Genomic DNA, 23,957 nt, shown 5'->3' on the forward strand with positions numbered 1-23,957 from the left:
GATCAGTTTGAATTTGCCCTGACGGCGGTGGCCGAGGAAGTCAATGCGATTCTTAAGGCTCTGCCGCAGTGAGAAGGTGGTGACCGAGCCGCTCAGTGTTGTGACCTGGACCTGCCTTATGGACACGGCAGCTCGATCTGTCCTCAAATACTCATTCGGTGTTCCCTTTGCTCATCATGCCAGGGAGCCACGGCTGCCCTTCCATGCCCCTTACTGCCTATCTGCCTTTCCAAGCTTTTTACCCCAGTACTGCCTGATTTCTAGCCCAAAATTCGCTACCTCGTCCCCCATGCTTCACTCCTAAGCTGCTAGTACCTCATTATTATGTAGTCACGTCTGTTCATGTTTCCCAGCAGCAAATTGGTTCTAAGTCTCCTAAGTTCTCTGGGGCGAAATCCCTAAATGACACTAATATGGAGAGTTACCCAACGTTCTAGAGCACGGTACACTCCCTTTATCCATAACCTATTGTAAGCACAGCTATTACACACAGATACCCTTCTCTATATACTACATGATGGAAGCGTGTGAACAGTGACCGATATGCAGATGACTCTGATGGCCATTACATACAGTGATGCGTCTTCCACAGACAAACATTTAAAGGGATCTATACGTGCGATGGTCTGGGTTCAAATCAGAGGTGTCAAACTCAGGCCCACCAGCTGTTGCAAAACTACAATTCCCATCATGCCTGGGAAGCCATAGCTTTGGCTGTCCAGTCATGATGGGAATTGTAGTTTTGTAACAGCTGGAGGGCCTGAGTTTGATACCTCTGACCCAAATGGATGAGGGGCTGTAGGAAATATCTAGATGATCATACAGCCAGACAGGTGACTGCCCCCGTCCCAAGGTGCTGACGCATTGTATACCAATGTATTATGCAAATTCCCAATATACACTTTGCGTTAGTTTCTCACCATCTCTGCGTTCTGTCAGTGAACAAGAACATTGTTTACCTCCTGTAAGGACTTTCTCTATAGTTGTATCCAGTTTAGACAATGCACATCGGCAGCTCTAATCTCTCTCCTGTGCTGACAGTCCGTCGCAGTGTATCAGTGCATGTGACCTCATGAGAGTAGATAAAGACATCACATTCTTCACAGCAAAAAGTCTGTTATAATTATATCCACTATAGAGGATCTTCTATGGCTGGCGCAAACCCTCCAGCCAGTGTGAAACTACTATTCCCATCATGCCTGGACAGCCAATGCTTAAGACATGATGGGAATTGTAGTTTGGCAACAGTCAGAGAGCTGTGCTTTATGGCCTATGGCTTTCCAGCTGTTGACAAACTACAATTCCCATCATGCTTTTGGCTGTCCAGGCATGATGGGAGTTGTAGTTTGGCAACAGCTGGAAGGCTGCAGGTTGCCAATTAGGCAACTCCTTACAAGCTACATCATCACACATCTCTCCTCCTATGTTCCCATTCACTGACAGCATGCAGGGATCTTGCATTGGCACACAAAGGGATTATAGACGGGAACCCAAGCTGTTTTTGTTGTAGTGAGGGGCACAAAGCTGTGACGTGTGACGCCCGATCCTCCCACTTCTGTCCTGTTCTCTCTTCTCTGTATCTGAATATGCTGCATTCTCCGCTGGGGATTGGCATGGGGAGGCACGTCTGAGACGAGGTAGCCCTTTCTCTGCCCGGCCTTACACCTCTCATCTTGTTTTCTATATCCTAACGCATCTTATTTCATCGCCAAAAAAGAAAAAAAAAAGAGAGAATCATTTCTAGAGAAATATAATAGACTTTAATTTTGTATATTGATGTGAATAAAGTAATCGTGTTCTGTTTGTGCAAATGCAAAAGATGTCGCCTGTCTTCAATTTCACATAAAGGGGTTGTCTGGGCTAACAAGTTGTCAGGGAGCGATAATCTGCCAAATCGGGCTAATCCGGTAGATCATGGCTCCGTGTAATAAAGGCAATGATCATCGGCTGATCTCTGTCTTTTAACATGCTTAAAAACCATGGCTGATGGCTGATGCTATGGTAAAGAAAAAAAATTCTACTCTGACGGTGGGTCAGCCTCCAGCCTTGCTCCTGTTTTCCCCTCTCACTGCAGCTGCCTCACTCTCGCACCAGTCTCTGAAGTGATTGGCTGAAACGGCCTGTCACTGGAGACACGGGATCAGACGAACCCAAGGAGGCTGTGGTAAAAGGGGAACACTGGAACAAGGCTGGGCGTGGACCACACTGCAGCCCGTTCCTCTTCCTGCTCGTTCTCCCCATCGGTACAGGTGTGAACATTCAGACCCAGACTTCTGACATGTCTCTATGACGTACAAGACAGAAAAGATGCTGCAAGTGTCAGGCCTCACCGCACATGCTCCCTCAATCATACACATGAAAAAAAAACTTCTAAAGAATTTTTTTTTACATGAGGTTCTTAGCAAACCATTTGATCAAATAGAATTTATCATCTCACCATGTTAAGGTGACCCCAAATAGATGGTCTCTATACTAGTAATGGCCTCTCTCAGGCTATAAGTCTACAAAGCTAAGCGTACAGGATCCAACTACACTGCTTAAAAACACCCACAGAAGATGGGGTGGGGAAGCCACACACCCCAGCAGTGGAGTGCCGGCTAGCTTTTTGTTTTTATGTCTCCATGACAAGTCAAAAATTTCTATAAATGACAGGTACATTTTAAGAAACAGCGACACCCTTGTCCTCAGTTTGGTTATTCTTTCATGGCTCAGTTCTACTGAAGTGAATGGAGCCAAGTTGCAATACACAACCTGTGGACAAGAGTGGCAACTATGTTTTCTAAGCATGGATAACTCCTTTAAGTCAATGTTCACGTGTTTTCAATGAAGGGAGGGAAGGGAGGGAGACTCTACAGCTACTTTAAAATAAAAAAGACTGGGCAGTTGAAATCCATCAGGCCTGATCATTCTCTCCCCATCATCTGCCATCAATGAGTCTGAAAGTCCCCATACACAATAGATGGGGGCCAGTCCTGCTTAAAGGGATTATCCAGGATTAAAAACCATAGCTGCTTTCTTCTAAAAATTGGCTCCACCCCTCCACAGGCTGTATGTGATATTACAATTTGGCTCCAGTCACTTCAATGCAACTGAGCCTTTTTTTTTTTTTTTTTTTTTTTTCAAATAAAATATGGTTCTTAGAAGGAGAAGAGAAAAAACTGAAAATGAAAACATGGCCACTTTCTTCCAGAGAGAGCACCGCTCTTGTCTCCAGTTTGGGTGCAGGTTTTGTAACTCAAACAACATGTAAACTGGAGACAAGAGCGGTACTGTCTCTGGAAGAAACTGGCCGTGTTTGTGTAGCAGTGGATAACCCCTTTGAGGGGTTAAATCATCAAGTCCAGCCAGCATTTATCTAGGAAAGGTTTTGCACAAGTGTAGTTAGATGCCTATACAAATCGGTTTAAAGGGGTAGTGCGGCGCTCAGCAATTATTCACAGAATAACACACATTACAAAGTTATACAACTTTGTAATGTATGTTATGTCTGTGAATGGCCCCCTTCCCCTGACTGATTTGTATACACATCTGACACCAGCCTATTGGACCAGAGCTTAGGGGTTTAAAGGCATAAGAGGAAAGCCATGTTACGTGCCACTTATAATATTGGAGATTGGTGTGGCCTTTTGTTCCCCTCAGGGCCCTAATACAACTGCTACCTCAGCAGCCCCTATAACTAGGCCCTGTTATTGGGGTCTATATAGAGATTGCTCTCCTGCGATATTTATGCTTCCTCCTCCATATATCCCGCACAGTATGTGATCGCTGTAAGAACACAAGCAGATGTATAGTAAAAGTCGTCCGGTTTATTTAGAAGGTTTTGTTCATTACAGACGCCTCCATGGTTAATAGAACGCGACCAAACCTCCACCCTCGACCCCTTCACATCAGCTCAGTCCATAGTCCAGAATCATCATAACAATAAATATGTCTCAAAGCAAATAACAGGGGACACATGTCCCGTCTCATCCGGTATATAAATATGTATAACACACGCGTCTCTCCACGCATTCCCAAATATATAATGTCCCTTGGGTCCAGCCCCTTAAAAATCCGCAAGTGCTATCTCCCTCCCTTCAGGGGTTCCAGAAAAAAAACAGAAAGATTCATTCCAGTGTGGTGCAGGTTATGGGAAGAAGTGGGGTGGGGGGGTCCCCTGAATCTGTCAGGATGGTAGAGCCCATGTGCCAAACCTGCGCAGAGGAAAGGTGCAGTGTGTCGGGGGGTAAAGCTTGTCTGTGCTCCCCTCGCTCCCCCCCAGGCGGCCATGGTAACAGAACGGTATGTGAGTCCATTCTCAGAATACACCTAGTGAGAAAAGCAAGACATTCAGTAGACAGTTCATCAGTAATGGGAGGAAGAGCGAGGGGGGGAGTTCTACTGATATTCAGAGGGGTCCCTGCCCATAACAAGACGAGCTGCAGCCAATTATTATTAAAAGGGGGGGGGGGGGTTACAAATTGTTTCTAAAAAAAACTTTAACATGGGAAGATTATTGGGTGAATGAACATTCCTAAGAACGCTACTCAGGATATGTGGCTCATGTAAACAAAGGCAGCCATGTAACATCTGGGGACTGTCACGCCATGGGCAGCTGTGTGGTCAGGTATGGCAGCAACCTTAATATCTAGGGCAGTTTCCCCCAACCTGAAGCTTTCCGGTTGTTGCAAAACTACAACTTCCATAATGCCCTGGCAGACGGCATCATGGGGAGTGACTCATCCAGGAGGTCACCAGCCTACAGGGTGAATTTGCATGCATTATATTTTGCATCATATCAGGGTCCTTTCAGGGAATTTTTACACGTCCTACTGACAGCAAAACATTTGTGTGAATTCCAAACAAGACATCATGGGAAACCTCGATTTCGCTGCAATTCGTCCTATTATGAGCTGGGGGTGAGGAATGAGAAAGAGATAAAAGGCAACGTTGTGGACTTCCCCTTTAAGGCAATGAAGGTTAAACAGCTTATAGTCAGGGCCGAACTTGTCCAAACCATCACTATTGGCACAAAAGCAACACCACAATGGCGCCACAAGGCGGTACAGTTAACAGCTTCCGGTTAGTCTTTGGTTTGGATACATAAGTATAAATATATATATACCTACAGTGTAACTTAACATTTGGCAGTTTAGCAGAAAAAAACATCCCTGCTCCCCATAGAGATAGAGCGGAAAAAAACGACTAGAGTGGAAGCAAGGGCAGAGATCAGCTATAGGGGGCAGCACAGAGCAAGGAAGAGGAGGCTGAAAGGATGAAGCACATCAAACAGAGTCCTCTCCTACGTCAACATTCTGCTGACTTATCTCTACACTGCAATGCTCTGCTGACTTATCCCAGGGCTGAAGCGCTCAGCTGACTTATTCTTACGCTGCAATGCTCTGCAATTATGAATTCAGATTCCCACTAAAAATAAGGCTGTATAAGACATCATGCTAACATATATAGCATCTACTCTTCTTTCTCTCATCCTTGTCTTCATCTTTTGGGTTCCCCTGTCCCCGTCTACTTCCTTCACTTTCCTCCGTGTACCCCGGCTGTTGCCCTGAGGCTTCTCTTTGTGGTCTTGGAACATCTGCCTGATGCCTTTTGTGTTGACTATGCTGTTCTGCCCCCTGCTGGTGCCTCAGATTCTCTGCCCCTAGCTGGTGCCTCAGATTCTCTGCCCCCGGCTGGTGCCTCAGATTCTCTGCCCCCGGCTGGTGCCTCAGCTGATCTGCCCCCGGCTGGTGCCTTAGCTGATCTGCCCCCGGCTGGTGCCTCAGCTGATCTGCCCCCGGCTGGTGCCTCAGCACCTCTTCCCGTCTCTGCCCCTTTAGCTGCCTCTCTGCCTCCTGCGCCTGTCCTCTCCCTGTTCTCAGTTTACTCCGCACACCTGCTCGGTGCTGCCCTGCGGCTTCCATCTCTGACAGGCTGTAAGCCATCGCCAGCTGCAGATCCTCATCTTCATCATCGCTGTCTATCACCATGAAGGTTGGGGACCCCCTCTGGATGTTGTGTGGAGGCTCTCTGGTCTGGGCGGTGGTGGTGGTAGGAGTTGGCACATTTTTCTGATCCCTTTTGCTCATCTCCAGCGCAAGAGCGAGTTCATCTTCTACCCCTGCAAGATTCAGAAGCGCAAGAGACAGGATCAGTGACGGCACCATCATGTGACATTAAGTATTACCCAACCTGTGACTCTCCAGCTGTTGGAGGACCACAACTGCCATCATGCCCTCACTTCCTTCTGGAAAACAAGTGGTTAAAGACTATTGCTTTATCCTACCTATGACTCTTCAGCTGTTAAAGGAGAAGTCCGGCGAAAATATTTATTAAGTATTTTATTGCCCCCCAAAAGTTATACAAATCACCAATATACACTTATTACGGGAAATGCTTATAAAGTGCTTTTTTCCCTGCATGTAACTTCCTGGATAACATGGCGATGTCACTTCCTGGATAACATTGTGATGTCACGACCCGACTCCCAGAGCTGTGCGGGCTGTGGCTGCTGGAGAAGATTATGGCAGGAGAACACTGAGGGACACAGGGCACTGGAGGGACACTGACCACCCCTCTGCCATCATCCTCTCCAGCAGCCTTAGGCTATGTTCACACTGCGTAAAACTACGGCCGTAGTTCTTGCCGCAGAACTACGCCCGTAGTTTTGCGGGGTGGAACATAGCCTTACTGTCAATGGGATCCCGGCCGGAGCGTACACACTTCACCTGGATAACACATCACCTGGATAACATGATGATGTCACTTCCTGGATAACATGGTGATGTCACGACCCGACTCCCAGAGCTGTGCGGGCTGTGGCTGCTGGAGAGGATGGTGGCAGGGGGACACTGAGGGACACAGGGCACTGGAGGGACACTGACCACTCCTCTGCCACCATCCTCTCCAGCAGCCTTAGGATATGTTCACACTGCGTAAAACTACGTCCGTGGTTCTCGCCGCAGAACTACGCCCGTAGTTTTGCGGGGTGGAACATAGCCTTACTGTCAATGTGAAAGCCTTATCCAGGAAGTGAAACCTTGATGCTTTATTAAGTGCAGGGAAAAAAAGCACTTTATAATCATTTCCCGTAATAAGTGTATATCGGTGATTTGTATAACTTTTGGGGGAATACAATACTTTAATAAATAATTTCGCTGGACTTCTCCTTTAACTACAACTCCCATCATGTCCTGACAGCTCTATGGAGTGCAATAGGTTGGATTATTGCTTTCGATTAGTTTTGTTGCAAACCTGGGACCTAATTAGTTTCGATTAGTTTTGTTGCACTGGGACCTAAAGGGGAACTCCAGGTAGAGGTTAGAAAAAATGAAACTTCTGCAGAAGCATATATTATTACTTACCTATCTATCCCTGTTTTGAAACTACCAAAAATGCATTTGTTTGGGGCGGGGGGTTTGTTCTGTATTTTGTTTCTGTCCTTCCTGGTTGATCAGTTCCCAGAATGCAATGCTTTCCCTCAGCTGATCATAACAGTCCCCCACCCACCACAATCAGTAAAATTAGTGCTGCACCTGCTTCTGGCCATTCAGAGATGGTAAATCACTCAGGGGATTGGTGGATCCAGCCAAGCCTCCTGTGACATCAGGCCCTGCCCCCAGTCTGCATCATGAGCCTGTGCTCGGCAAACACACACAATGTGAGACAGAGGCATGGAAGATTTGTCTCCTAAGGTGGGAGAGCAGTGGGAACAGGAGACAATGTGAATTGGCACAGAGGCCATTCTTCTTCACTTCCTGGATTTCTATTAGCTACCAGTGTGGCAGAACCACACAGATATGGTAATACATTATATAGACACATCTATATAACTTTTAATGTACTTTTAATAGAAAACAAGTTTCTCTTATCCGGAGTCCCCCTTTAAGATGTCCATGTAAATTGATGGGTTGCTGCGGATTTTCCCTACAGAATATATGCTCTAAGGTTCTCTAAGTGTCAGGGAGTTTCAGTGTATTCCTATGAGATGCAGCTACAGCCTATCTCCTTGTACTAAGTCATTCTTTGTCAGCTCCTACAAGCAGAAAACAGGGAGGACGGTGTGAAGCTGCATCTCAAAGGATACAGTGGAGAGCATGCTCACAGAAGATGAGACACCCAGCAGTGTGGTGCTGCATCTCATAGGATACACTGAAGAGCATGCTCACAGAAGATGAAACACCCAGCAGTGTGGGGCTGCGTCTCATAGGATACACTGAAGAGCATGCACACAGAAGACATTAGACACAGGCAGTGTGGTACTGCATCTCATACGACACAATGGAGATCCTGCACACCGCAGATATCAGATCTCACAGAACAGACTAGAGATCCTGATATCCTGACAGGCAGAGTGGAGCTGCATCTCATAGGATAAACTGGAAATTTCAGACTTCGCAGACAGAAGTGCCAGGCGGGTATAACTGTAATTCCCATATGGAGTCATGTACAATATCACTGCACTCCTGCTCCGTTACATAGAAATGATATCTTTAGCCTCTACTGTGCACATAGGAAAATAAAGGTCACTAAGGTAGGTCACTTCTCATTTCCTTACCATTCACCCGGATGGACTTCAGCTGCCCGTCCTCCTCTACCTCTACCCGCTCCACGCCATTTTCAACAGTCCTTTAAGGAATATTATACAGTTAAAAGAAATCATGACACCAGCGGTCTCACCATACTTAGTGATACACAACATAATCCCTACCAAGCTGTGCCTGGAGGTGCGAGGCCGGCAGTGCCGCACGGCGGGTGAATTGGATCACTGAAACAATGAAATTTGAGGTCTGGAAGCCCAAAAAGATGTTACGAGAGGGTAAACTAATGCGGGTAGGTAGGTACCCCAGTGATAGAGATGGAGTGTAGCATTGTTCGGGGAAGAGGGGGGGATAGGCTCCTCCACTACACATGTATTGTCAATGATACATCAGGGGCTGAGGTCCAGTTTTTAGGTTTCCGTGGACCTGGGTGTCGCCTCACCTTCTGGTTGTTATCCTCTTCCCATTAACAATCTTGGTTGTGGTGGAGACGGAGCAGATGTTTCCAGTCACCCCAAACCCGTCACTTCCAAAAGACGAAAAAGACGAGAAAACTGTACAAGGGAGAAACACTTCTGTTATCACGTGAAGACGCAAAGACAGATCCCTGTCTGCTGTCAGTGAATGGAAGCTACTCAGAGGCCCTGTCCTGGACTAGTCCTGAGAGGGGGTCTGGTGCAATGTGTCAGCGGTGGGGAGAGCCAATATCCACCCTCATCTAAAATCACAGCAGAGACTGCCACCTGACCCTCGTCATGTGACCAGACATATTATACGCTTTATGGAACGGGGTTCGGCTTTACCTCTGCTACTGGGGAAAACCTCTGTGAAGAAAGGTGCCGAGCGGGTGTGACGCATCTCATTGCTGCGCATCCCAGGGAACAGGAAGTCATCACCTTAAAGAGACAGGAACTTATAAAGAAGAATATTTAACACAAGGGGGAGCAAAAAGGTTAAACTACAGATTACCTATTACAGTGCCTCAATAATGAACCCTAAAGATAAGCATACCCCCCTTACTCTGACATCATCATCCCTGACAGGTGACACATAATCCCGATGCCCATGTCTTTCTCATAGTATGACATCATTAGTCCTCCCAAGATATCCACATCACTCACTATGTGACATCATCATTCCTTCCCTGATAACCCCATCCCTCTTACATGGAAGGCTAATGACATCATTCCTCTCCAGATCTCCACTGACTACAATGACAGTGCCCCCTAGTGTATAGTGGTGGTAGTGGGTCTTAGTAGACAATGCAAACATTATCTGTGTTGTATCTGATTCCCGTCTCAGGGTTCTGCCAAAACCCCGCCCTTATCTCAGCGTCTGCATCGACGCCAAGAGTTTCCAGCTACTTTGCTTTCAAGTGGAGACCTGACTGCCGCATAACCCAGTAACATCCCAAACCGCCACCGCTCAGTACTCAGGGAGTTACACAGGACCCAAAGATCTTGATACTTTTCCGAATTGTTGGAAATGCAAAAAAAAAAAAAAAAAAATCAAATAAAACTTACCAAAGAAATCTGAGAAAGGATCTCTGCCCCCAAAAAACTCTCTGAATACTTCATCAGGGCTCCGGAATGTATAGGTGAAACCTTGGTATCTGGGGTTGGATCTTGAAGGTTCTGTAAATGAGAGAAGGAATAGAAAAAAAATGAAAAAAGAAAAAAAAAAACAATATTAAAGGGGTACTCCGAAGACTCCAAAAAAAAAATATATATATATATATATTTTGGCAATACATTGGTTTAACCCCTTAAACGACCAGGGGCATACATATACGCCCCTGCAGGCTGTGCCTTAACGCAAAGGGGCGTTTTAAATTACATTTTAAGTATAACATTTTTTTATAAAAAGTGATCAATACGTGTGATCTAGAAAAGAAAGTTACTAATATAAACTGGAGATCATGACGCAAAAAATTACGCCCCATACGACCGCGTAGGTAAAAATATAAAAGCGCTATAAGAGTCACTATGGGGCCATTTAAAATATACCAATTTGCAAAAAAAAAGTTTTGCTGCTTATAAAAATAGTAAAAGGTTAGAAAACCTAGTAACCATGCACATCGCTGTGTTCAGACCGACCTAAAATAAAGAAAAAATGTCAGTTTTACCGCAAACTGCATTACGTAAACATGGAACCCCGCCCCCAAATTTGCGGAATCGCATTTTTTTAACCAAATTCACCCTATAAATGATATTTTGGGGGTTCCATCATTCATTTTATGGTAGATTGAAGATGCCGTTACAAAGTACACCTGCTCCTGAAAAAAACAAGCCCTCACAGCACTGTACAGAGCAGGGTCCCGTACCCCCCATGTACCATATATTCTTATATACAGAGGCCGGGGGGAGGCTGCCATCACTATAGCGCAGCACGGCAGCCTCTCTTACCATTACTAGTGGTTCCAGCAGGGAGGCTGCCAGACATATACACTTACCAGGTCCTGAGAATCCAGCTTTTCCATATCGATCATAAGTTTCACGTTTGCTCGCTGAGAAAAAAAAAAAAAAAAGATCACGTTTTACTGATTGATCAGGACACTGGACTTGCTGACAGTCACAGAGCAACTTTTATATTTTACAGGATTTATTGACTCAATTATGTGACATAAATTCATCTTGGGTAGAGATGATCGAACAGGGCCCAGGTTCAGGTTTGTACGAACCCGAACCATCGGCATTTGACTCCCCTATTACCTAGGCTGTATCCCTGTTTTCCAGGTGGGACTGGGGCTGTCTCCACCTTCCCCACGGAACGGAAGGGCAGCGAGAGTCAAATGCCGATGGTTCGGGTTCGTACAAACCTAAACCTCAGCCCTCTTCGATCATCTCTAATCTTGGGAGGGGTAACTAACATGTAGAGGAGCCACGAGGCTGTTTGTAGTTTTCTCGGTGGTAATAACTGGCTTCTTAAAGGGGAACTCCGGGGAAAATTTTTTCTTTCTCCTGTCTGATCATCTGCTGTATGTCCTGCAGGAAGTGGCGTATTCTTTCCAGTCTGACACAGTGCTCTTTGCTGCCACCTCTGTCCATGTCAGGAACTGTCCAGAGCAGCAGCAAATCCCCAACCCTGCTCTGGACAGTTCCTGACATCTTGGCAGCAAAACTACATGCATGGTGACAGAGGTGGCAGCAGAGAGAACTGTATCAGACTGGAAAGAATACACCACTTCCTGCAGGACATACAGCAGCTGATAAGAACTAAGAGAGTGGAGATTTTTTTTAAATAGAAGTAACTTACAAATCTATATAACTTACTGACACCAGTTGATTTGAAAACAATAATAATAAAAATTGCCAAAGTTCCCCCTTAACGTGGCCCAAATAGGTTTTTCAGGGTTGTACAGGTGGGGTTACTTATTTAAGGGGCATTTCCTCCTAAAATTCAACTTCAAAAACCTTAATGTAATAAATTCTTAAATATTCTATACATACTCCTTAGCTGTCATCTGCTCTCAGGGAAGATGGGTGATAGCCCTCATGGTCTCTGGATGGTTGTCACTTGCTTTCCCTGAGGAGACTAATTGCCCGACTGTGATACCTGAAAGCTGAGCCTGACATATCATGATCCTGCCGGGGACAATGCGCAGATGGAGGACTATGGAGGGGACAATGGCTTATATCCCTCTCCACACTGACAACATGTTTATGGTTAAAGTGTCACTGTCGTGAATTTTTTTTTTGCAGAAATCAATAGTCCAGGCGATTTTAAGAAACTTTGTAATTGGGTTTATTATCCGAAAAATGCATTTTTATCATTAAAAAGCAGTTTGAAGCTCTCCCCCCCTGTCTTCATTGTTCTCCTATGGAGAGAGCTAAAGAAAAGACCAAAACAGGACAACAAAGAGTTAATCTACAAATCCCTCACCCGTTATCTGTTCTGACCATCACCAGTGACCTCCCTGAGCTCCGATTACAGCTGTCACCCAGCTCCGTGCCTGTAATCCTCTGTTATCTGCTTTCTGCTGCCGGCTAACTCCCTCCTTCCTCCTCCCCCCTCCCCCCTCCCTAGAGCAGACAGGGGACGTCTCCTGCAACAAGTCACAATTTTCAGATTTTTTGGAGTGGATGAAAAAGAGGAAGGAGGGGGGGACCTGGGAAAAGGCTTTTTACATGCAGATAATGGCAGATTTGGCTAATAAACCCAATTACAAAGTTTCTTAAAATCGCCTGGACTATTGATTTCTGCAAAAAAAAAAAAAAAAAAATACGACAGTGACTCTTTAAGTCACCATCAATAGCAGCTATGTCATATATACCGCCACATAACTCTTGTGGATGTACATTTCATACTAAAATAAAGCAGCAGCTCAGCTCCATACCATCTGATAGCACCTCATAAGCTTCTGCAATATCTTTAAATTTCTTCTCTGCAAGTTCCTTGTTATCTGGGTTCTTGTCTGGATGCCATTTCAGCGCCAACTTCCGATACCTTAAGGAAAACATAACATCAGCACTGACAACCAGAAAGAAGCTATTCTACACAGTATTCAGTATTATAGTAGTTATATTCCTGTATATAGGAGCAGTATTATAGTAGTTATATTCTTGTATATAGGAGCAGTATTATAGTAGTTATATTCTTGTATATAGGGGCAGTATTATAGTAGTTATATTCTTGTATATAGGAGCAGTATTATAGTAGTTATATTCCTGTATATAGGAGCAGCATTATAGTAGTTATATTCTTGTATATAGGAGCAGTATTATAGTAGTTATATTCCTGTATATAGGAGCAGTATTATAGTAGTTATATTCCTGTATATAGGAGCAGTATTATAGTAGTTATATTCCTGTATATAGGAGGCAATATTATAGTAATTATATTCTTGTATGTAGGAGCAGTATTATAGTAGTTATGAACTGGAGAGAATGGAACCGCTGCACATCCCATCTATGGCTGATACTAATGCCGCTAGGCCTATATTAAAAATCAACACCAGAGTGTCTGTATATGAATTGATCAAGCCATATTGCCCCGTGTACCACCGCGCAGGTCCTCTGGTCCACACGGGTCCCTACGCTAACTCCACACCGTGTCGGTCAGCGACCGCCAACCCCGCAAAGTGTGCACGTGCAGGGAAGGGAGGCCATGGAACGGCCCTGCAACCCCAATGTCACAGGACCAGACCCAAAAAGCCCCACCAAAACCCAGCCAGCACCACCGGCGGGGAAGGCTGCCCCCAAACGACACAAGTATGGATATGGTACTACACTTACCATTGCTGCTCTCACAGAATGGGGAAGACATAGGGTCCAGACATGTGAGCACAGGCATCTCCTGCTAATTTTGGTCATGTGGGTCTTATAAAGGAGTGCTAGCTGTTCAGAGAGGGAGAATTGTAAAACATGAACTGGAGAGAATGGAACCGCTGCACATCCCATCTATGGCTGATACTAATGCCGCTAGGCCTATATTAAAAATCAACACCAGAGTGTCTGTATATGAATTGATCAAGCCATATTGCCCCGTGTACCACCGCGCAGGTCCTCTGGTCCACACGGGTCCCTACGCTAACTCCACACCGTGTCGGTCAGCGACCGCCAACCCCGCAAAGTGTGCACGTGCAGGGAAGGGAGGCCATGGAACGGCCCTGCAACCCCAATGTCTGTGTTTTTGGGTCTGGTCCTGTGGCATGGGGGTCGCAGGGCCGTCCCATGGCCCCCGTTCCCTGGCTGTGCACGCCTGCGGGGTTGGTGGCCACTGACTGGCACGGTGTGGACTTAGTGTAGGGACCCATGTGTATCAGATACCGGCACGAGGTACATGGGGCAGTATGGCTTGATCAATTCATACACAAAATTCTGATGTGTTTTTTATTTAGCCAAGCGGCACTAGTATCAGCCATAGGTGTGAGGTGCAGCACTCTGTTTCTTCCCTGAGCCACATTTTGTTTCTCTCTTTTCTCCGTGTATTGCACTCCTCCTGGTGAGACCCACATGACCGCAATTAGCAGGAGACACCTGAGTGCACATGGTTTTAATCCCTCCTGTTTTTCCCCATTCTGTTTGCTGCAGCTATGGTGAGCGCAATACCTTATCCAGACTTGTGCTGCTTGGGGGCGACCTTCTCCGCCGGCGGTGCTGGCCGGGTTCTGGTGTGGTGTTTTTGGGTCTGGTCCTGTGGCATGGGGGTCGCAGGGCCGTCCCATGGCCCCCGTTCCCTGGCTGTGCACGCCTGCGGGGTTGGTGGCCACTGACTGGCACGGTGTGGACTTAGTGTAGGGACCCATGTGTATCAGATACCGGCACGAGGTACATGGGGCAGTATGGCTTGATCAATTCATACACAAAATTCTGATGTGTTTTTTATTTAGCCAAGCGGCACTAGTATCAGCCATAGGTGTGATGTGCAGCACTCTGTTTCTTCCCTGAGCCACATTATAGTAGTTATATTCCTGTATATAGGAGCAGTATTATAGTAGTTATATCCCTGTATATAGGAGCAGTATTATAGTAGTTATATTCTTGTATATAGGAGCAGTATTATAGTAGTTATATTCTTGTATATAGGGGGGAGTATTATAGTAGTTATATTCTTGTATATAGGAACAGTATTATAGTAGTTATATTCTTGTATATAGGAGCAGTATTATAGTAGTTATATTCCTGTATATAGGAGCAGTATTATAGTAGTTATATTCTTGTATATAGGAGAAGTATTATAGTAATTATATTCTTGTATGTAGGAGCAGTATTATAGTAGTTATATTCTTGTATATAAGGAGCAGTATTATAGTAGTTATATTCTTGTATGTAGGAGCAGTATTATAGTAGTTATATTCCTGTATATAGGAGAAGTATTATAGTAGTTATATTCTTGTGTATAGGAGGCAGTATTATAGTAATTATATTCTTGTATGTAGGAGCAGTATTATAGTAGTTATATTCCTGTATATAGGAGGCAATATTATAGTAATTATATTCTTGTATGTAGGTGCAGTATTATAGTAGTTATATTCCTGTATATAGGAGCAGTATTATAGTAGTTATATCCCTGTATATAGGAGCAGTATTATAGTAGTTATATTCCTGTATATAGGAGCAGTATTATAGTAGTTATATTCTTGTACATAGGAGCAGTATTATAGTAGTTATATTCTTGTATATAGGGGGGAGTATTATAGTAGTTATATTCTTGTATATAGGAACAGTATTATAGTAGTTATATTCTTGTATATAGGAGCAGTATTATAGTAGTTATATTCTTGTATATAGGAGCAGTATTATAGTAGTTATATTCCTGTATATAGGAGCAGTATTATAGTAGTTATATTCTTGTACACAGGAGGCAGTATTATTGCAGTTTTACTTACAGCCATGGGAGGCAGCAGTTTTTGCAGATGGAGTAAAGATTTTTAGGTTGACATAGTTGAGCTTTGATAATAAGAAAATGTTGTCTGAGTCATTATTGCTCCTGGAGGAGTCATCGCTTTCCTTCCCACAATAACCTATAAACCCACATTTAGGAAACTCTATGTGATCTTCATGTCTCTGCCTGTGAGGCCTGAGTCTGTTTATGGAACAGCCAGTTTAACACATGTGCTACGACTATTATATTACTAATCCTAGGGTTCGCTATAAACTTACGCCCGTTTTATATCATCCTGGGTGGCGTTTCGGGGAACTCCAAGGATTTCATAATAGTCTCCCATGACTGACAGACGAGTCTCTGGAAAGTAAGCAAAGGGATAAGGTTAGTAAAGCCTCTCTGTTACTCTGTATATATATATATGCATCCTGTGATGATGCAGACACAGAAATAGTCAATGACTAAAGCGCCAAATTCCCCTACAGCTGTGACCTTACCCCCCTCCCCGTCCCACCCGGCAGCCATATTATTTTAGGAAACAGAAAGCGAATAGACACAGTCCCATTCCCTCCATAAGGGTCCTCAGTTATTAGTCACAGGACATTTCCAAATGTACAGCCATGATTTATTCTATCATAAATGGATGAATTGTAAATTTACCAGCTGACACCATCTACAACTCTACAAACCAGGGTATGAAGGTGTCAGATGCAATATCAGAGGACAGTAGTCATAAAGTAAATCTGCTTATTTTCCTCTATTCCCGAAGTGGGTGATAACCGAGAACAATGGATGTCTGTCTGCTATTGTTCCCTGTTATCAGCCACATAAACGCAGCAGAGAGGTGACTGTAATGCTCCTTAATGCCGACCACCATATATATCAACATGTCCCCAGTTCAGCACAATATGCTATCTCAGCCTCCCCCCATCTTGGACATAACAATGGGCAAATTGTGCAAAGAAGAAACAGCCAGTGGGATGAAGACAGCAGAGCATCGCTACAAGACGGGCGCGTGCCATGAGGGTGTACGGTGATGCCCGTCTCACCTGGCAGCCTCTGCCCCTCTTCTCTTATTCATGGGTGGAACTGGAAGCGACAGGTGATACAGAACATGCAAAACCTGACCGCAGGAACATGTCGTCACCTTCTATTTATACCGGGGAGACAACAATGAGGATAATAGGGCCACAGTCCTTCGCTATATAACATTTAGCAGAAGCTGCTGATGTGGTTTCTTATCTTCTTCCTCAGCTTCCTCTCTCTGTGCCGGTCTGATAACCCACCAGGAAGCCTTCATGTACAGCGATCTGCCATGTGTCCTGGTGGGCGGAGGTCTTCCAGGACCCCCAGGGATCTCTACAATCTAAGCTGCTGAACTCCCAGATGTAAGCAGTAGAATTGTTGCCTCCTAAGTCCAATTGGGGTCAATCAAATCAAAAATCATCAGACATTGGAAGCCTTGTTGAAGGAGATCTCTGGGCAGACTTATTTTTTTTTTTACAAGTGTCAGGGAGGAGGGAGGATAAAACAAACATGATCTTACCTCCCCGGCTCTAGTGCTGGTGGCTGCATACCCCCGATCCGGTCCCCGGGACGTGAAGTGTCAAGTCCGCTCAGTCAGTCAGCGGCCTTTATCCTTCCTTTCCCCGGCATTTGTTAAAGAAGAATTCTGCCCAGAGTTCTCCTTTAAGGGGGTGATCTTACAATGTAATGACACATAAGCAGGGGTCTGACTTCCTCCTAATCAAAAGAATTAAAGGAACTCTGGTAACTAGGAACTTACTGACCAATGACAATTTTTACCTTGTCTAGAAAAATCCAAGATACTTTATCAGGTGATCTGTTATTATAAAGGTGGGACCCCCTCCATCCCCCATATTCAGGACCCTCAACTACTCGCAGGACTGCAGAGTGGCTATAGGGACATCCTATTGATTTTAATGAAGACGGCTGTAATACTTCACTTCTCCTGCGGGGGCACTGTGATAATACTGCAGCCACATTCACGCCAGGATCACAGCCGATCACTGGGGATCCCGGCAGTCGTACACGCTGTAATAAACTTATAGTCAGGGCAGAGATGTGGTATGTGAAGAAGGCCTCTAACTTTTATACTGTCTTCTCAAATCAGGTTTACACACAATCACCTGACATCACTGACTATCACAATCCTATCCTGTACATCAGATGCCGAGCACATGACAGACTGCAGGCCAAACCTATTTATGGGACGTCTGCCCATCCGGATCAAACAAACAAACACAACCAGGCGAGACAGCTGCCACTGGGAACCAGGGACTTTCTGATTGATGTGACAGACGTGACAACAAGACCCTTATAGAGGTCAGCATCAACCAGTCAAAGGCTGTCCAGGCATGATGGGAATTGTAGTTTTGCAACAACTGAGGTGTGTATCATGAGGTTTTGCAGCAGCTGAGATGTGTATGATGAGGTGCTGCAGCAGCTGAGGTGTGTATGGTGAGGTGCTGCAGCAGCTGAGGTGTGTATGGTGAGGTGCTGCAGCAGCTGAGGTGTGTATGGCGAGGTGCTGCAGCAGCTGAGGTGTGTCTACCGCCAGGTGCTGCAGCAGCTGAGGTGTGTGTGATGAGGTGCTGCAGCAGCTGAGGTGTGTCTATGCCGTGGTGCTGCAGCAGCTATGGTGTGTACGATGAGGTGCTGCAGCAGCTGAGAGTGATCAATGCTATGTGGCGAGAAGAGATAAGCGGGGTCTAATTGGTGCCGCTTGGCTCTACAATCCGTACTTTCTGACATCACAATGTGATGTTTATATTACTATTATTCACAGACTATAATAAGAAATCCATCGCTGTGTGTTACAGTCTCTGATATAATCTTCTCCTAAACCAGGGATGGGGAACCTTCAGCCCTCCAAGTCTTGCAAATCTACAACTCCCATCATGCCTGGACAGCCAAAAGCTGGGAATTGTAGTTTTGCAGCAGCTGGAGGGCAATGGGTTCCCCATCCCTGGTTTAGGGCAATGAGGTGTAACCATGTGTAATCTGCAGCTATCATGTGAAAATACAAGTAATACAGGAGTGTGTAAAGTAATAAAAGATTCCTAAGCTGGCTGAGGAGTTATGACCGCCCACCCATCCTCCGTAATCCAGTGACAGACAGATATTTCCTCCATTCTGGACATATTTGGTAAAAATAAAAATAAAGCAAAACATGAGATTCCAGAGAAGAGAAGAGAAGCAGAAACCTCAGCGGAGAGAAGTATTAGATTATATCAGAGACTGTAGCACACAGCGATGGATTCCTTATATAACGTCTGTCAATAATATTAGTATAAGCATCACACTGTAATGATTATAGAGACGAGCGGCACCACATAAACACTTATCTCTTCCATCAAGAGCCACAAAGCACTGATCACTTAGCTGCTGCAGAACTTCATCATACACACTTCAGCTGCTGCAGAACTTCATCATACACACTTCAGCTGCTGCAGCACCTCATTATACATACCCCAGATGCTGCAGAACAACCTCATGATACACACCTCAGCTGCTGCAGAACAACCTCATGATACACACCTCAGCTGCTGCAGAACAACCTCATGATACACACCTCAGCTGCTGCAGAACCTCATTATACACACTAAAACTGCTGCAGCACCTCATTATACATACCCCAGATGCTGAAGCACCTCATTATACATACCCCAGATGCTGAAGCACCTCATTATACATACCCCAGCTGCTGCAGAACCCTTATGATACACACCTCAGCTGCTGAAGAACCTCATCATACACACCTCAACTTCTGCTGCAGAACCTCATCATACACACCCCAGTCAGATGCTGCAGAACCTCTTCAAACATACCTCAGCTGCTGCAGCACCTCATCATGCACACCCCAGCTGCTGCAGCACCTTATCATGCACACCCCAGCTGCTGCAGCACCTTATCATGCACACCCCAGCTGCTGCAGCACCTCATCATGCACACCCCAGCTGCTGCAGCACCTTATCATACACATCTCAGCTGCTGCAGCACCTTATTATACACACATCAGCTGCTGTATCACCTCACAACACGCCTGAACTGCTGCAGAATCTCATCCTACACACCTCAGCTGCTGCAGCACCTCATCCTACACACCTCAACTGCTGCAGTACCTCATCATACACACCTCAACTGCTGCAGAACCTCATCATACACACCTCCGAGTCAGACACTGCAGAACCTCTTTATACATACCTCAGCTGCTACAGCACTGCATCATCCACACCCCAGCTGCTGCAGAACCTTATTATACACATCTCAGCTGCTGCAGCATTTCATCATGCACAACTATGCGACACCTCATCATACACCCTTGAGCTGCTGCAGAACCTCATCATACACACCTGAGCTACTGAAAAACCTTATCATACACACCTCAACTGCTGAAGAACCTCATCATAGACCCTTGAGCTGCTGCAGAACCTAATCATACACACCTGAGCTGCTGTAGAACCTCATAATACACAGCAGAGTCCTCGCTGGCACTTACCCTCTCCTCAAGGTCCTAACAATACAGGACGGGTGAGTTGGATGCTTTGCAGCAGCTGCAGTGAGAACAGGGCTTGGAATGTAAGTAGATGCCTCGGATACTGATCCCGGGTCAGGCCATAGTACAGCTGTTCTCCTGAACACTCCTAAAAGTTAATAAAGAAGAACATGAGATCGGCCCATGTGATGCCAGCTGTCACACTGACATGCCCCTCACCCCCGGCTGTACCCTCACACTGACATGCCCCTCACCCCCGGCTGTACCCTCACACTGACATGCCCCTCACCCTGGCTGTACCCTCACACTGACATGCCCCTCACCCTGGCTGTACCCTCACACTGACATGCCCCTCACCCCGGCTGTACCCTCACACTGACATGCCCCTCACCCTGGCTATACTCTCACACTGACATGCCCCTCACCCTGGCTATACTCTCACACTGACATGCCCCTCACCCCGGCTGTACCCTCACACTGACATGCCCCTCACCCCGGCTGTACCCTCACACTGACATGCCCCTCACCCCGGCTGTACCCTCACACTGACATGCCCCTCAACCCGGCTATACCCTCACACTGACATGCCCCTCACCCTGGCTGTACCCTCACACTGACATGCCCCTCACCCTGGCTATACTCTCACACTGACATGCCCCTCACCCTGGCTGTACTCTCACACTGACATGCCCCTCACCCCGGCTGTACCCTCACACTGACATGCCCCTCACCCCGGCTGTACCCTCACACTGACATGCCCCTCACCCCGGCTGTACCCTCACACTGACATGCCCCTCACCCTGGCTGTACTCTCACACTGACATGCCCCTCACCCTGGCTGTACTCTCACACTGACATGCCCCTCACCCCGGCTGTACTCGCACACTGACATGCCCCTCACCCTGGCTGTACTTTCACACTGACATGCCCCTCACACTGACATGCCCCTCACCCCTCAGGTGGCATCCTGCCCATAGCAGAGGCTAATCTCTCCATGCAGATAATCTCTATGGGACAGACTGGTAATCCCGGCCACACACCGCTATCAGTCCCTGACCTACAGCAGTAACCCTGAACACAGGAGGCAGGAGCCTAGTCACAGCCCTGATGACTTTACCCACCCACTATACTCACCCTGCTATCACCCCTATCCCCCCCCCCCCCCCCCCCAGTACTCATTAGCTCCTCCTGGCAGAGATCCAACCTGTTACCTTCTACAACACTGTGTCCATAACCTGCCTGTAATATACTAATGTATCACCAAGTGTGTAAATGCTGCCCCTGCCATATTCTCTGTTGCCCCTGTCCTCCTCTGCTGCCCCTGCCATGTCCTCCTCTGCTGCCCCTGCCATATCCTCCTTTGCCCCTGTCCTTTTCTGCTGCCCCTGCCATGTTCTGTCCTCCTCTGCTGCCTCTGCCCTGTCCTCCTCTCTCGCCCCTGTCCTCCTCTGCTGCCCCTTCCCTGTCCTCCTCTGTTGCCCCTGCCCTTCCTTCCTGTTGCCCCTGCCCTTTCTTCCTCTGTTGCCCCTGTCCTCCTCTGTTGCCCCTGCCCTCCTCTGTTGCCCCTGCCCTGTCCTCCTCTGCTGCCCCTGCACTGCCCTCCTCTGTTGCCCCTGTCCTCCTCTGTTGCCCCTGCCCTGTCCTCCTCCGTTGCCCCTGCCCTGTCCTCCTCCGTTGCCCCTGTCCTCCTCCATTGCCCCTGCCCTCCTCCATTGCCCCTGCCCTCCTCCGTTGCCCCTGTCCTCCTCCGTTGCCCCTGCCCTCCTCCGTTGCCCCTGTCCTCCTCCGTTGCCCCTGTCCTCCTCCGTTGCCCCTGCACTGTCCTCCTCTGTTGCCCCTGTCCTCCTCTGTTGCCCCTGTCCTCCTCTGTTGCCCCTGCCCTGTCCTCCTCTGTTGCCCCTGCCCTCCTCCGTTGCCCCTGTCCTCCTCCGTTGCCCCTGCCCTGTCCTCCTCCGTTGCCCCTGCCCTGTCCTCCTCTGTTGCCCCTGCCCTGTCCTCCGTTGCCCCTGCCCTGTCCTCCTCTGTTGCCCCTGCCCTCCTCTGTTGCCCCTGCACTGTCCTCCTCCGTTGCCCCTGTCCTCCTCCGTTGCCCCTGCCCTCCTCCGTTGCCCCTGCCCTCCTCCGTTGCCCCTGCCCTGTCCTCCTCTGTTGCCCCTGCCCTCCTCCGTTGCCCCTGTCCCCCTCTGTTGCCCCTGCCCTCCTCCGTTGCCCCTGCCCTATCCTCCTCTGTTGCCCCTGCCCTCCTCTGTTGCCCCTGCCCTGTCCTCCTCCGTTGCCCCTGCCCTGTCCTCCTCTGTTGCCCCTGCCCTCCTCCGTTGCCCCTGCCCTCCTCCGTTGCCCCTGCCCTCCTCCGTTGCCCCTGCCCTGTCCTCCTCTGTTGCCCCTGCCCTGTCCTCCTCTGTTGCCCCTGCCCTCCTCCGTTGCCCCTGTCCCCCTCTGTTGCCCCTGTCCCCCTCTGTTGCCCCTGTCCTCCTCTGTTGCCCCTGTCCTCCTCTGTTGCCCCTGTCCCCCTCTGTTGCCCCTGTCCTCCTCTGTTGCCCCTGTCCTCCTCTGTTGCCCCTGCCCTCCTCCGTTGCCCCTGCCCTGTCCTCCTCTGTTGCCCCTGCCCTCCTCCGTTGCCCCTGTCCCCCTCTGTTGCCCCTGCCCTCCTCCGTTGCCCCTGTCCCCCTCTGTTGCCCCTGTCCTCCTCTGTTGCCCCTGTCCCCCTCTGTTGCCCCTGCCCTCCTCTGTTGCCCCTGTCCTCCTCTGTTGCCCCTGCCCTCCTCCATTGCCCCTGTCCCCCTCCGTTGCCCTCCTCCGTTGCCCCTGCCCTCCTCCGTTGCCCCTGTCCCCCTCTGTTGCCCCTGTCCTCCTCTGTTGCCCCTGTCCCCCTCTGTTGCCCCTGTCCTCCTCTGTTGCCCCTGCCCCTCTTCTATATAGGGATTCCTGAGGGTTCCAGAACGTGTAACAATGTATCAGTTAGTGACGTCACCATTAACCCCTAAGTGTCAGGGCCGCAGCTGTCACCAGCCGTCAGTGGTCACTACCTCAGCTCTCTATGATAACCTGTCCTGTATTATAGTCACCTGCCGTGGTGCTCCCGTCTGTCACCCCTCTGTCCCCTCTATGGTGATGACGTCACGCCTCCCCCGTCATACTCACTGTTTCGGGCTCCGCTGCTCCTGTCAGTCTCCGGGTCGCTCTCCGTCTAGTTGATGTTATATCGGCTGTCCCGTGACGTCACCGTCAGCTGAGGAGAAACGTCCAGAAAATACCAGACGAGACTTTGCCGCTCAGTAACCAATCAGCGCCCAGCCTCCGCCTCACTGCCTCACATCCCGTTCTGTGATTGGCTGAGCTGGGATGAAGGGCGGGGCTGGATTTCTGCAGTGTGAGCGCAGTGATCCCGGAGCTGGAGCTGCGCGTATAATCTCCAGTATTATTACAGTGCTGGCCTGTCAGCTGACACGTGACACATTACACCGGGATAACTACAACTCCCAGCATGCCCTGACAGCACTGCTAGGCCGGAGACCATTGCTTTACAGCAGTGTCCCCACCCCGTGTATCTGCAGCTGCTGCGTCCTGTACTGAGAGCTGTGACTGGATCCGCG

The 23,957-nt window shown here is 47.7% G+C and overlaps 2 protein-coding genes across 7 annotated transcripts in view; one reads left to right on the forward strand and one right to left on the reverse strand.

Moving 5' to 3' along the window:
- The window catches only part of PTPRN (protein tyrosine phosphatase receptor type N), a 61,060-nt gene extending 59,187 nt beyond the window's left edge, over positions 1 to 1,873 (forward strand). For all 3 annotated transcript variants that reach the window (XM_069982557.1, XM_069982558.1, XM_069982559.1), the window contains one exon: positions 1 to 1,873. In XM_069982557.1, coding sequence (XP_069838658.1) covers positions 1 to 72 — 72 coding nt within the window. In that variant the 3' untranslated portion in view covers positions 73 to 1,873.
- DNAJB2 (DnaJ heat shock protein family (Hsp40) member B2) lies at positions 1,377 to 23,938 on the reverse strand. Of its 4 annotated transcripts, none has more exons than XM_069982562.1 (11): positions 23,506 to 23,936; positions 20,368 to 20,512; positions 16,124 to 16,205; positions 12,856 to 12,965; positions 10,972 to 11,025; positions 10,043 to 10,153; positions 9,323 to 9,415; positions 8,962 to 9,073; positions 8,537 to 8,607; positions 5,876 to 6,100; positions 1,377 to 1,696 (listed from the first exon to the last, which is right to left on the reverse strand). In XM_069982562.1, the coding sequence occupies exons 3-11, from the start codon at positions 16,186 to 16,188 to the stop codon at positions 1,434 to 1,436; spliced, it is 1,104 nt and encodes a 367-aa protein (XP_069838663.1). In that variant the 5' UTR covers positions 16,189 to 16,205; positions 20,368 to 20,512; positions 23,506 to 23,936; the 3' UTR covers positions 1,377 to 1,433. The 4 variants fall into 4 exon arrangements, with proteins under 4 accessions (XP_069838663.1, XP_069838662.1, XP_069838665.1 ...); XM_069982561.1 differs by lacking the exon at positions 1,377 to 1,696 and adding an exon at positions 17,392 to 17,588 and having other exon boundaries at positions 3,787 to 6,100; positions 23,506 to 23,938; XM_069982564.1 differs by lacking the exon at positions 1,377 to 1,696 and adding an exon at positions 3,787 to 4,308 and having other exon boundaries at positions 23,506 to 23,653.
- Positions 23,939 to 23,957: the final 19 nt, after the last annotated feature.

The sequence above is a fragment of the Dendropsophus ebraccatus genome, chromosome 9 (genome assembly GCF_027789765.1).
Source record: "Dendropsophus ebraccatus isolate aDenEbr1 chromosome 9, aDenEbr1.pat, whole genome shotgun sequence".
Classification (NCBI taxonomy): Eukaryota; Metazoa; Chordata; class Amphibia; order Anura; family Hylidae; genus Dendropsophus; species Dendropsophus ebraccatus.